At 37.2% G+C, this 12,392-nt stretch overlaps 1 protein-coding gene across 4 annotated transcripts in view; it reads right to left on the bottom strand.

Moving 5' to 3' along the window:
• The window catches only part of LOC306846085 (period circadian protein homolog 2-like), a 32,136-nt gene extending 20,151 nt beyond the window's left edge, over positions 1-11,985 (bottom strand). Inside the window, exons 1-2 of one of the 4 annotated variants that reach the window (XR_013782041.1) lie at positions 11,829-11,979; positions 2,903-3,382 (exon numbers count right to left, since the gene is read on the bottom strand). Coding sequence is in view for 3 of the 4 variants with exons in the window: in XM_079379191.1 (XP_079235317.1) it covers positions 2,903-3,288 (386 nt within the window). In the remaining variant the exon portion in view is untranslated. Of the gene's footprint in view, positions 1-2,902; positions 3,383-11,828 lie in introns of all 4 variants that reach the window. The other 3 variants (XM_079379191.1, XM_079379190.1, XM_079379192.1) reach the window with 3 other exon arrangements.
• Between the last annotated feature and the right edge of the window lie 407 nt (positions 11,986-12,392).

The raw sequence follows: 12,392 nt of genomic DNA, 5'->3' as shown, positions 1-12,392 counted from the left end.
ATAATCCAACGAAGCAGAATCAAATATAACTCTTGTTGACTTTATTTAATGTCCTTGTTTGAGCACAAATATTTAAACTACCAAATGAATCCTGAAAAGTAAACATAACGCACGTGTTTATTGGCCACTTCCAACATCTGGAATGTCAGCTATTGCAACCACGATCATCATTGTTTCTATTTTTAAATCTCTTGAAAGTCTTCCCAAGGAAGTATCCCATTAATGGAGGACCAGAGAAGGAGAGAAAGGCAGTTGTTGCCAACAGGTTTTGAATGAATCAGCCATCAATGCATTTTGCCTAACATCTGGTGCAACAGGTGACAGAATCAAATCAAACATTCATTTTCTTAAGCATATGTTATGCTTTTCTTTTAAATGTGCAATTTCTGCACAATAAGCGTCATGTTTAGTTTGGGGACTAATTTTCGCTATTAACTAACAATTAATTATGACTTTTTCCTCCTTATTTGTTGCTTATTAATGGTTAATAGTAGGGGTGCAATGTTTCTTAGCACCATTACTTCAATAAACTGTAAATTATTGTCCACAATATGAAGCTGAAAGTGCACATAGATGAAACTGTCACATGAAGGTCACACTGGACCAATCATAGTAACTTGTGAGTATTGCACAGTATTGATCGAATGGGGTCTAAATGAAAATTCAAGGCTGCTCAATGCAAATTAAACTCCCTTAAATGTTAGTTTTGAAATGCATATAGTTGCCAATACGGCTGTTGTACTTTCCACAGCATTTAACACACTTATGTTTAAATGCATGCATCTCTGAAAATAAGTGCAGAAAGTCTGTAGATCCGGTTTAGGTCTTGCAACTGAAGAACTTGAATACACACAAAGAATTCATCAAATGTCACTGCATGTCTTTGTCGTATGAATAGTTTCCAGTTGCTTTATTATAACCTCAAAAACAAATGACGTCAGATGTAAATGACGTCAGAGTTACTTAGGAGAAAGAAAAACACTCTGATGTTGATGTTCAAATGCTGTGGTTTACCGTCTATTGGCAAACCAAAACTCCTCCAGAGCAGTTCAATGGTTAAACAAATCGCACGAGTGTCTGCATGCATCCTCTTGGCATAGGGTTGCTACATGACTAAGTCAATACTGCCAAACAAACCACTGGTCTCCACAGAGATTAATCTAGAAATTGTGCAATCCAAACTGTCCTTGTCATGTACAACAAATCAATATTTAACAGTGTTATACATGTTTAAAAGTACAAATATTGCATGTAGTCTGTCAATTAGTTTGAAGTCATTATATAGTAGCTGCATACAAATCATTAAAAAAAATAATGAACATAATGCTGTTTATATAGTTAAGAATAGTAGTTAGCAATAGAGGGCATGTCAAACTGCAGGATATGTTAACTTTGCAAAAGATATTTTATCTATCCGCCATCAGTTGCAAAAAAAAAAATTGCTGTAATCCTGAGAGGTCAAATGGTGAAGCAGAAATTTGCCCTCAACAACAGTTTAGTTCCTTGACCATTATAAGCACACTACACTACCTTTTAAAAGTTTGGAAGCATAACTCATGAGAGAGAAGGGGGGGGGGGGGTCCTTAAGCAGGTATTCAAACTCGGGACGCCCGTAACGCAATGGCGTCATATGTCGCGCACTGACTGCCCACTAGGCTATCGAGGCCGACAACACACTGTGCTTTTTACTTTTTTTTTTTGCTTTTAAACCAAACTTACAATTTCAATCAGCAAAGTTTAAATCTCATCTGGCTAGCGCGCTTCAACAACACATCCAATTATGTTTCAGAATTAGGTCAGTAGGCAAAGAGGTGGCGGTCCTCAGTGGCTGTTCAAATGCATTCGACCACATGAGCGTTTACACTACGAAAGCAATCAGGTCAAATGAGTTTTTGACTACCCCTGGAAGTGGTCGAAAGTTTCAGACTTTCAGACTCCATTTACATATGTATTTAGTGTTGTCCACTTACGATTGGATTGAAAAAAAAGCATCTGAATACCAGGTGTAAACAGGGTGTGTGTCTCAATTAGCTCTCTAGCTCCCGATCTTGTGAATCAGTATATCGTGTACACTAATCTGGGCACTGGAAATTGAGTAATCACTCACTACACACAGTGATTACTCAATTTCCAGCAACATGACTATGTACAATCTCAACGTACAACATTGTAGAACGTCACTGCTGGTATTTATCAACACCAGGCTGGACCTATATCTTTTTAATATTATTTTTAATTATCTTTAAACACATTGTTCTGTTACATATCCTTACAACCTCTCAGACAAATACTAATTATGTTAACTAGACATGCTCACGACCTGTCTAGAAATGTGTTGACGTTGAAATATACTAAAAAATTGGCTTGTAGTTATGGAGTTGGCTTGTCTGTTTGATGCTTCATGCTTCAGAATTGTGACAATTTCTTTTAAGGGGACATAGTGAGCATCATTGCTTGCTGGCTTTTGTGGTGCATTGTGGGATTTTTCAAGAAGTGAAAATTCCAGTGCACTGGAAAAATTTCGTAATTGACACAGCCTTTAAAATGACTGACTTCCTGATCAGCGCCCTGACTACTAAGCTAATTTGAGGCACCCATAAATCTACATTGGCCCCAAAACAATTTGGACATTTATGTACTGGAATATTATGGCATTAGATTTCAAAATCAGATAATACAAGCTAATTTTCTACCAAAAAAAACTAAGTGTAAATGATAAAAAAAGTGTTATATTTTGTGCAAAATAAAGACATAATATTGTGCCACTTTGCGGTTGTCAAACATTAGTAGAACCTGTCCACAGCTAATGCAATAAACTACCCACTAAAATGATAATCTGAAGTGTCTACATGCTTATTGGGGCCACTGCAAGTCACAGACAAACAGACTATAGCTAAATTACCTTTTGTTACTCCCTGATGACTCTAATAGTGCCGAGTCCTTGCTTCGGCTATTGGAACTCCCAGAAGACTCGTTGCCATGAGACTCATTTCCGTGGGAATCATTACCATGGGACTCATTGCCATGGGACTCAGTTCCACTCCCACTGGACCTGCTGCTCTTCATCTCCACATCCTCATGGAGGGAATGAGCCATCTTCCGGCTGTTGTGGTGCGGGGCAGGAGGGTCTTGGCTGCTGTCGCTACCTTCAGATGCCAGGCCAAGTTCGACCCCCTCAACGAAACTACCCATACGATGCAGCGTCGACATTGAACTGCATCCAGCTGCTTCATTCTGCCCCGCCAAGGAGGAGAACCGGTACGGTTTGGATTCTGAGTCCTCAGACATCGGAAATGGTTTGAAGAAGTGAAGCAACACGCCAGAATATCATCCCATCTTCATGGTGGGGCGTACAGAGGGAATGTAGACGATGCTCGGATTTCTAAAGGAGCAAAAACAGACAGAACATTAGTCATTAAAAAAAAAAACCCATCAGAATCTTTCCATCTTAAAAATCAGACACTTGTCTTTCAACATGGAAGGTACGCCTACGTACTTCAGGTACGTCAAAAGAAACCAGGCAAGATGGGACAAAGCTAATCTGGATGTAATCATTGCACAGGAGATAAAATCACCTCTTCAGTTGCACGCTCTTCTTCTAACTTCGCTCTCCACCAATCAGATCCACAATCTATAGACAGGCCAGCCTCTGTCTGGTCCCAGAGAGCCTAAACTGAGTGTTCAAAGGTGGGCGTCCCTGGCATCCCCTTGTGGTGTCTGTACAGTGTCCTTTAGCCGAACAGATGTGGCATTTCGGCTTGTAAACACTGCCTCCTTCAAAGCATTAATCCCAGCAAGTGCACATAAAAGATGCTAGACAGCTGTCTGGACCAACAACAGGTCCTGACTGGTTTTCATCCCTTCATGTTGCTATTAAAATGGCAGGGGGAAAAAATAAACTCTTATCCCTTTGCTCTGAAGAAATAAATAGTCGTCTGACCAGAGCCAAGTTTCCTGGTCCTGGTCAGGAACTGTATTGGGCCATATTAAGGAAGGACACCTTCAGGTTACTGATTCATGACTTAGCACTCTTTTACCCAACAGGATTGTATAGGATTGACAGAGAGTAGAGTAGGTTAATGGATTACCTCTCTCACCAAGACATGACTAGATTTACCATGCATGGCTTGTATATTGTGCTATTACATACATACAGAACTACAAGAACACCAGTGCACCCACTTGCTTCAAATTATTTCACTAAAAATGTGCGGCCAGTTGATTAAAACTCTTTGGAAAGTGGCTCAGAAAAAAAAAAAAAGAATTTGATTCTGAAAAGGAATATACTTTTATATTTTGGGATTTATGCAATGAAATTCATACTATTCTTAAAACTTGTGTATCCAAAAATATTTGGGGGAAAAGTGAAGTGAAGTGATCCTTCACAAATCATTCTAATATGCTGATTTATTAAAATGTTGGAAACAGTTGTGCTGCTTATTTATTTATTTTGGAACCTGCGATACATTTTTCAGGATTCTTTGATGAATAAAGAGTTAAAAAGACCAGCATTTATTCAGAATAGAAATCTCTTACACTTACAGTACTGTTCAAAAATTTGTTTCCGACATCGATTATAAAACAGGGTATCAGAATAATTTCTGAAGATCACGTGACACTGAAGACTGGAGTAATGATGCTGAAAATTTGCCAGCACAGGAATAAATGATATTTTTTAAGAATATTATAATACAAATGTGATATTTTAAATTGCAATAATATTTCCCAATAGTACTGTTGCACTGTATTTTTGACCTAATAAATACAGCCTTGATGAGCTAGATACTTCCAAAAAATCTTTCTGATCCCAAACTTTCGAACACTATGTAACATTATTTTTTTTATATATAAAATCAAATGGCAATGCACATTTTGGAATAATACACTGAATTACAATTTAAAAATGCATCAAGTTGACTTTAAATTCAGATTGGAATAGCCACAAATTATTTACACATATCTACTGAATGCTCAGTTACTTGGTTGCTGACCAAGCATAGACATCTACCCTTTAATACCAACTTTTTATGTTCTCTTGTTTGAGACACATTTCTTTGTCATTCTCACGTGTAAATAAAGAAGTCATGCCCACTGTACAAAAATCATGTACTTTATATAATCACACAGTACATCCATAATGCCAGCCCCACCTGCAATGTACGTCATTGGTTTAATCATTTGCTGCCCTACCCCACTGTTTGAACTATTAGCACCAATGAGACATTAATATGTCTGGCTGAGTGCCTACTGTAACCCAGTAACCTACACGGCGATGACGCCGCCGCTAACCTTTGGATTTCCAGTTATATAGTAATTCACTGGTCAGGCACTGTGACACTGTTAATCATGACAGAAAGTGAAATGAACAGACAGTATCAGTTATTAAGCCATGTATTTGACGCAAGTCAAATACGCTTATGTAAACCCCAGCATGTGAAAACGTGGCTTTCAGCCTTTCAGTGTGAATCTTTAACTATAACCTTGTAACCTAATAAAAATGACTAGTTTTGTCCTTCTTAAAAGTCATATAATCAAGTGATCTAGAGATGTGACCTTCAAATGACACATTAGCCATTAATGTGAACTTTATTTAAACCCTAAGGGTATCTTCATGTGATAGACTCTACCCGGGGAGCATTTAGCAGAACACTGCATTTTAATATAATTACAGCTGACAGACCTATATTGATATGTCTTTCTAATACAATCATAGGTACTATTGGGAACATGCTCTGCAGTGATTGGTGAAACTAAATGGAAGAAACCATTTGAAACTATTTTGATGCACATAAAAAAAAGTAACATTTGACCACATAATTATGTGTGTAGCTATTACATTAGACTAACTTTACAGAGACAAAGACCATGTTATCTTCTTTTTAATAAAATGAAAAACAAAGTGTAAAATGAAATTTAAATTAAATTACACATCACACTTACATTTGAACTGTTGCATTCTTAATAGACACACAATTCAAAGCAATCAATCCACCAGTATTCAAGATCCTTGCTTTACAAGCCAAATTCATGTACCTCCCTGGCCTCGAAAGCAAACTTTGCCTGCTAAAAATATCATGTCCAAGCCCACTGCCAGCACTATTAAACACGCCTATAGTCACAATCCCACTGCCAATTCAGCATTTATTTTTTTTCAGGGCACTGACCTCAAAGACCAACAATTGTTACCCGACAGTAAACTGGCTGAATTCAGTTGTGTTTGTCTATGAAACACAGAAGTCAAGAAAGATAAATTGGACAAGAACAGCTTTCCATAAGTCAAATAACTTAATTATACAGTTTAATTACATAGGTCTGTAGCAAAATAATGTACTGCAAAGTATATGATCTTCAGCATCTTTCATTGCATTCTAAAACGACTTGAAATGCATACATTTAATATTTCTCTCTGTAGCAAAAACAATATTCTAATGTTAAGCAAGTAAAGACCAGACAAAAAAAACAAACAAAAAAAAAACCTAATTATATAAAACATGAACCACATAACCACCTTGCGGGCAGTTTTATAACTCAGTATCAAGTTAGAGACATTTATGTAATTGAATGTGTACCAATGGCACATGGACTACTTGCTTTATGTAAGGAGGACTTATATAAATTTACAGACAGTTCTGAATGCAAATAGCTCACGTTCTTCAAATGTTTACACAGTTAGAACTAATTATGCAATTATTTAAATACTATGCATTTTTTTCTGGTGCAAATACTTCTCACCACTTATATCGAATCATATTGATAACTTCAAGCTTCAGAACATCCTTGGATGCACTTTAGCACTTGCATTTGGCATCAAAACCAAAAGTATATATAATTTAATGTATATGAATATTTCAATTGTAAACAAGACATTCAGCACGGCTAAGAAGACTGAACTAGGTTTAAAGTTATAAAGTAAGGTAAAAACACACTGCAAACAACTACACACCGATGTGAATTTTTAATTAACTATACCAAGAGACTAAAACAAATGAACACACAATGAGCCTTTAATGGTGGTGTCAGATCTAGTTGGAAAATGTTTTGACTCAACTCTCTTAATGAATCATTTCATATTAGCCATCGAGTTCACCAGTCCTGAAAAAGATTAGACATGGCTATTGATGTCTGTGTTCCGTGATGTCACGGCGTGAATCCTGTGCCATCAGGTCATGGCTTAGGAATACACTATTTGAGAGTAGCATGTGACAGGAAAACTGTTCTTAGGCTGTAGCTGTAGCTGTACTACACAATCTGCTGACACACATTTGTTCTTTTGGACCACGTTGAGATTTGAGAATATTTACAGATTCATTAACTTCTATACCGCCTAGTTTTGTATACTTTTAGTTTGAGTATCAGTAGAGCTCTCCAATTCTTTATAAATGGGGTGAGGAGCAAGAAGTAAACCATATTCAAGTCTCGAGGCAGTTTTCACTGCATGGTCCTTAAGGAAAGTTTATAATTTTCACGTGTTTTTAAGTATTACCAATAAAATTCAAGTGATTTAAAATAATTTAAGTGCAAGAAGAAATGTCCTTTTGTAAACCAGTGCACAAGTACCAAACTAAATCATTTCATTTTGTGTGAACAGACAAATAGGCTAGTATTACTTTTTACTGTGGTAACGAAATATGAATTTTTGAATGAACATTTTTGTGCTGTGTTGCACCTCATATATTAGAATGCGAGGTCACGATGCCAAAAACAACAAAAAATTACTATTTGTTGTTCTTTATTATTAACATCCTTGATGTTAAGCCCTGTTATTGTTTAGGGAAATTTTATTTATCATTTACGTGATTTTGACCCATTTCAGTCGGTGAAAACTTTCATGCTTGTGCTCTAAAGTTTACTTTGAAAAACAATGAGCAAGCATACAACTACCTGCGCATGACTTAATTCAATTTTGACAAGCCAATGTGACTCGCTAGAATTGATGTAATGCTTGAGTGTCGCCTAGCCTTACATAATACTAAAGTCTTTGTGGTAGTCATATTCCAAAGTGTCCTTGTAAACAGCTGTTTGATAATAATGCAGGGAGTAGGCAGCTAGCTAACCAAATCTTTCCAAGAAGACAAATGTGTTTGGGGTTACACAAGGGCAGGTGTTGGGACCTCCCGATTAAATTGTGTAAGTGTCTCATCCTTCTGCTAAACCTAAATTCAGCATGTTTTGTTTAATCTATGAATTACCGCAATGCACAGCGGAGTATTGGAGATATTTTGCGCCCTTGGTTCTAAAGGTAACACCTTTAAAAAGGTGATACAGACAGGTGAGCGAATTAATACAATAACTTCGGGAAGTGTTTCTGGAATCTCCAAATCAAGATGAATGAACAAAGTGAACAAAGGCGAAACGTTATCCTGGTACCCACTTTAAAACAACAAGCATATCCAGCCACAACCGGTTCCAACCAGACCTTTCTCTCTCTCTCTCTCTCTCTGCCGAGGAAAAAAGCACTCTATCAATCAGTTACTTATCTACACTCACACTCCACCTACTTAAGGTGCACAGATGGGCACCAGAGAAGGTGAAAGTGGCAGGGCCAGGTTAGTAGCTGGAAAACCCCTCAAGAGAAATCACAATTGCGTTATATCAAAGCTCATATGCACTGATTTCACTTGCTTTGTGTGGGCAGGACCCATTTCGTCTCAAGTTACAGACTGATGAAATCAGAGGTATACAGAGAATGATGACAGTTTAGTGTATGAGGTCCATGCCTATATATGAGATTCTGTCTGCACTAGACAATTATGTAATGCAATAAACTAAGTTTGAATGCCAAACACTTGTAATATTTGCAAGTTTGCCACAAATGAAACAGCAGTCACTTCAACTGCAATGATATTCTTCACATGGAACCACTTTAAGATTTACAATTGTGCAACTAAAAGTGCACTCAATTTCGCAACTAACAGCAATGAAAAAATGCACTCCTTATAGTTAAATATTCATTTATTCCATGATCAAAACGGTCTGATAATTGGTGGTTAAACATAAAATAAGAAGTATTCAGGTGGCGACCTGCTCCATGTAGAATAAAATGACTTTTATTAGGCTACAGCATTCTTCATATAATGTGAATGTGCACAATTTAAAACATAACACTAAAAAACGCAATCACCAAAACTTGTGCAATAAAACTGTAGTTTAAAACAATCACATCCTCAGCATAAATCTAATTCCATGACTGCCCTGTTTCTCATCTACTGAACCATTTAACAGACTAGAGTTTAACCTTGGAAAGATAATATCAACGAAAGCTTTGGCTTGATGGACTGTGCGTGTGGCACTCTGCCAGCAATAGTCTGTAAATACATAAAAATGCACCCGAGGACAGTCTTCGTGCGTCATTGCTTCCTACCCTCCTACTGCCTCTGCTGCAGCAGCCAATCCCATTTCAGCTGCTAATGCTTTCAGCCTATCCCGTTGAACGAGTCTTGATATCAGACACATCACCAAAAATTGCTCACCCACACTATGTCTTTTATAGCCAGAGTGTGGAGTTCAACAATGATCCGTTTGGCCCTACAGCATGTATTTAAAACAGCTTTTTTGAAGCAAGCCATTGTCTCCACTCACACAGATAAAGCAAACATCTTTATTTCAGTTGTTATAGAATCAGTTTCAGGTGCTATCCTTAATGTTAGACGCTAAAATGAGAATCTATATCTTACCTAGTATTAGAAATGTCCATTATTTGTGTGCCCAACTACAGTTAGGAGCAAATGATGGTTAGTTCCTGATTACGTCAGTGCTGCATGCTAACCATTATTCCAACATCTCTATGTATAAAAACATATCTAACAATTACGCGTCTCTAGTTTTTAATTTGGATCAAGCTGTGCAACATTCACTGTCTTGGTCAAGAAAATAGATTAAATGTATACAAGACAGAAAAACAAGAATATTGATATTCTACCTCCTGATTCCATTTAAAAACGCAGCATCTGCCAAATGTAAGCAGATGTTGAATGAAAACATCTTAAAGACTATAAACAGTTATTACTTTTTATTCAACCTGTACACTTTAAATAGAATAAATCATAACATATGCAAATGAAAATGGCAGAATGTATGCAAATTAGCTTATACCACACAAAATCTTTTGGGAAATGACTGCAAACAATGTATGAGTCAGCTTTGAGAAAAAGACCAGGGAGACAAATATGCTGAGAAAGAAAGACCTTAGCGGCCTTTTATTTATTTATTTATTTATTTTTTAAATCACAAAATGAACCTATTATATATCACCTAAGCCAATATATGCTATTTCCGTAAGCTGCTTTGAAATAATGTGTTTTGTGCAAAGTTCTATAAAAATAATTTTTTTACTTTTTGACAGTTTGTTGTACGTCAATGCACATGCAAGTTTATGTGCTCGATACAGCAGATAAAGGTATTTGAAGCACCTCTTGTAGGAGTAGGTCAGTTTTAATAGCCTGCAAACACCCCCCTCTCCACCTCCTCATATCTGACTTCAAGCTCAACTGCCCGGCATACGCTGCAACATAGATGGACAACTGCCAACTTCAGGCTATATTTACCCTTTTAAAATCAATTCAAAAGCAAAGCACAGCCAGAAATAACAATTCAGTCGTCCTCATGTTGTTCCAAACCCATATAGCATTTTTGCTTTTGTGGAATGCAAAAGGAGAGTTATGCAGAAGGATAGTTCAGTCACCACTCACTTTCATTGTCTGGCAAAAAGATCCAATGAAAATGAATGGTGACTAAGACATCATTCTGCCTAACATTTCCTGAAGAAATTAATTTGTTTCCTTTATTCTTAGTTAAAATGATCACATGGTAGCAGTGAATTTGGTTTAAATGTTATGTATTAACGCTAACTAAAACATGCAATAGGCTAAGTGCTTCATTCATTGTCTCATGCATAAGTTTGAACTGTACAGAGCCATGTGTTACAGCAAGCCATTATCTAACATACATGACTCTACACTCGTGACAGTTATATATACAGCCTGCAATGATTGTATAACGATCACATCCAGACCTATACAGTAGATGAGGCTGAGATTCATTCATTTTGAGAGGGAAATGTGTGGCAAGCTATTTAAACATTTATTCGTTTATCAACACTGTCTACTTTAATGTTACTAGTACTTATTTGTTAACTAGGCTACTAGTACTTATCCTTAGAAACTATTACTTATTCCTTACATAGCTATACAAATATCTTAGTAACTAGAATATGTACTAGCATTTATTGCAGTTATCCTATGACAAACTGAGTAATATAATTTATTAAAATGTAGAATGTATTCCAGTTGTTAGTAAGAAGATTTTTAAATAAGTGACTAACTGAATCCATACTAGTTACTTGACATGTAAAATTAAGTACCAGCAATAAAATGATACTAGCTAGTTTTAAGGAATTAATGTGAAAATGGCTTGCCATAATAATGAGGCTAGTAGGCTGGCGAGTTCTTGCCTCATACATTTACCCAAATATATTGCAGTCTCAGTAAATAGAGTGTGCATTTAAATTTTACAAGTTATATGGCTTTTTTGGTTGAGGTAAACAAGGAGGACACAACTATAGGGATATATAGGTCTTTGCTCTAGAGCACTGACCGGAGATGACCTAATCTCTGACACAGTTATGCAACGCATAAGTTTCATACATATAAAATAACAACCTTTGGCACATATATGACTGATTCGGTGCGTTTAACATACGTGACCGTACAGCTGTATGAACATCATTTTGTGTTGACGTCAAAAACTTGCTTATAAACACTGGGCACATTGCAGTCAATGGAAAGTGTTATACAACTCAACCGGCTCTTTAAAACACGAATGCATCCTACCTGACAACTTAAACAGTCTTCCTTTTCGTACAGGATGGACGTCTCAAAGCAGGTCTCCGTCCTGTTCGGCAAAATAAAATATATTCCTGAAATTCCAGTCAAGCCGCAGCATCAGTTTGACACACTTCAGCGTTGAATGCTCTCTCACACTGCTGCCCTGGATCTCCAGCACTCGCAGCATGACCTGAATCCAAACTCCTCCCACCGAGCGCTGCAATTGGTCAAACCCCGCTAATTTGCATGCAAAAAATGCGGAAATACCAGAAGCGCGCCGTGATTGGCCGAAAGGACCGCCAGTCTTTTTACATAAGTATGTCATACGTCTCACGTGGACACCCATATGGGCAAATCAGTAGTAAGAGAAAGCTAGTGAATGGGACGCTGACGGGGGAAAAGAGTGTGGTTGGTCCGGGGAAGCCGAGTACGCCGAAGTGTTATACAAACGGTTATACAAGTGTGTGTACAGTCAATGTGGTCTCGCCCTGTATGCGCAAAACACTGCATGTGATGCTATTAGAATAGACTGGATGGACGCGCCCGATTGCTCGAATATTATAGTATTAT

This window comes from Barbus barbus (genome assembly GCF_936440315.1).
Source record: "Barbus barbus genome assembly, chromosome: 26".
Taxonomy (NCBI): domain Eukaryota; kingdom Metazoa; phylum Chordata; class Actinopteri; order Cypriniformes; family Cyprinidae; genus Barbus; species Barbus barbus.
The sequence above is the reverse complement of the archived record's forward strand: the minus strand, read 5'-3'. Positions and strand labels throughout refer to the sequence as shown.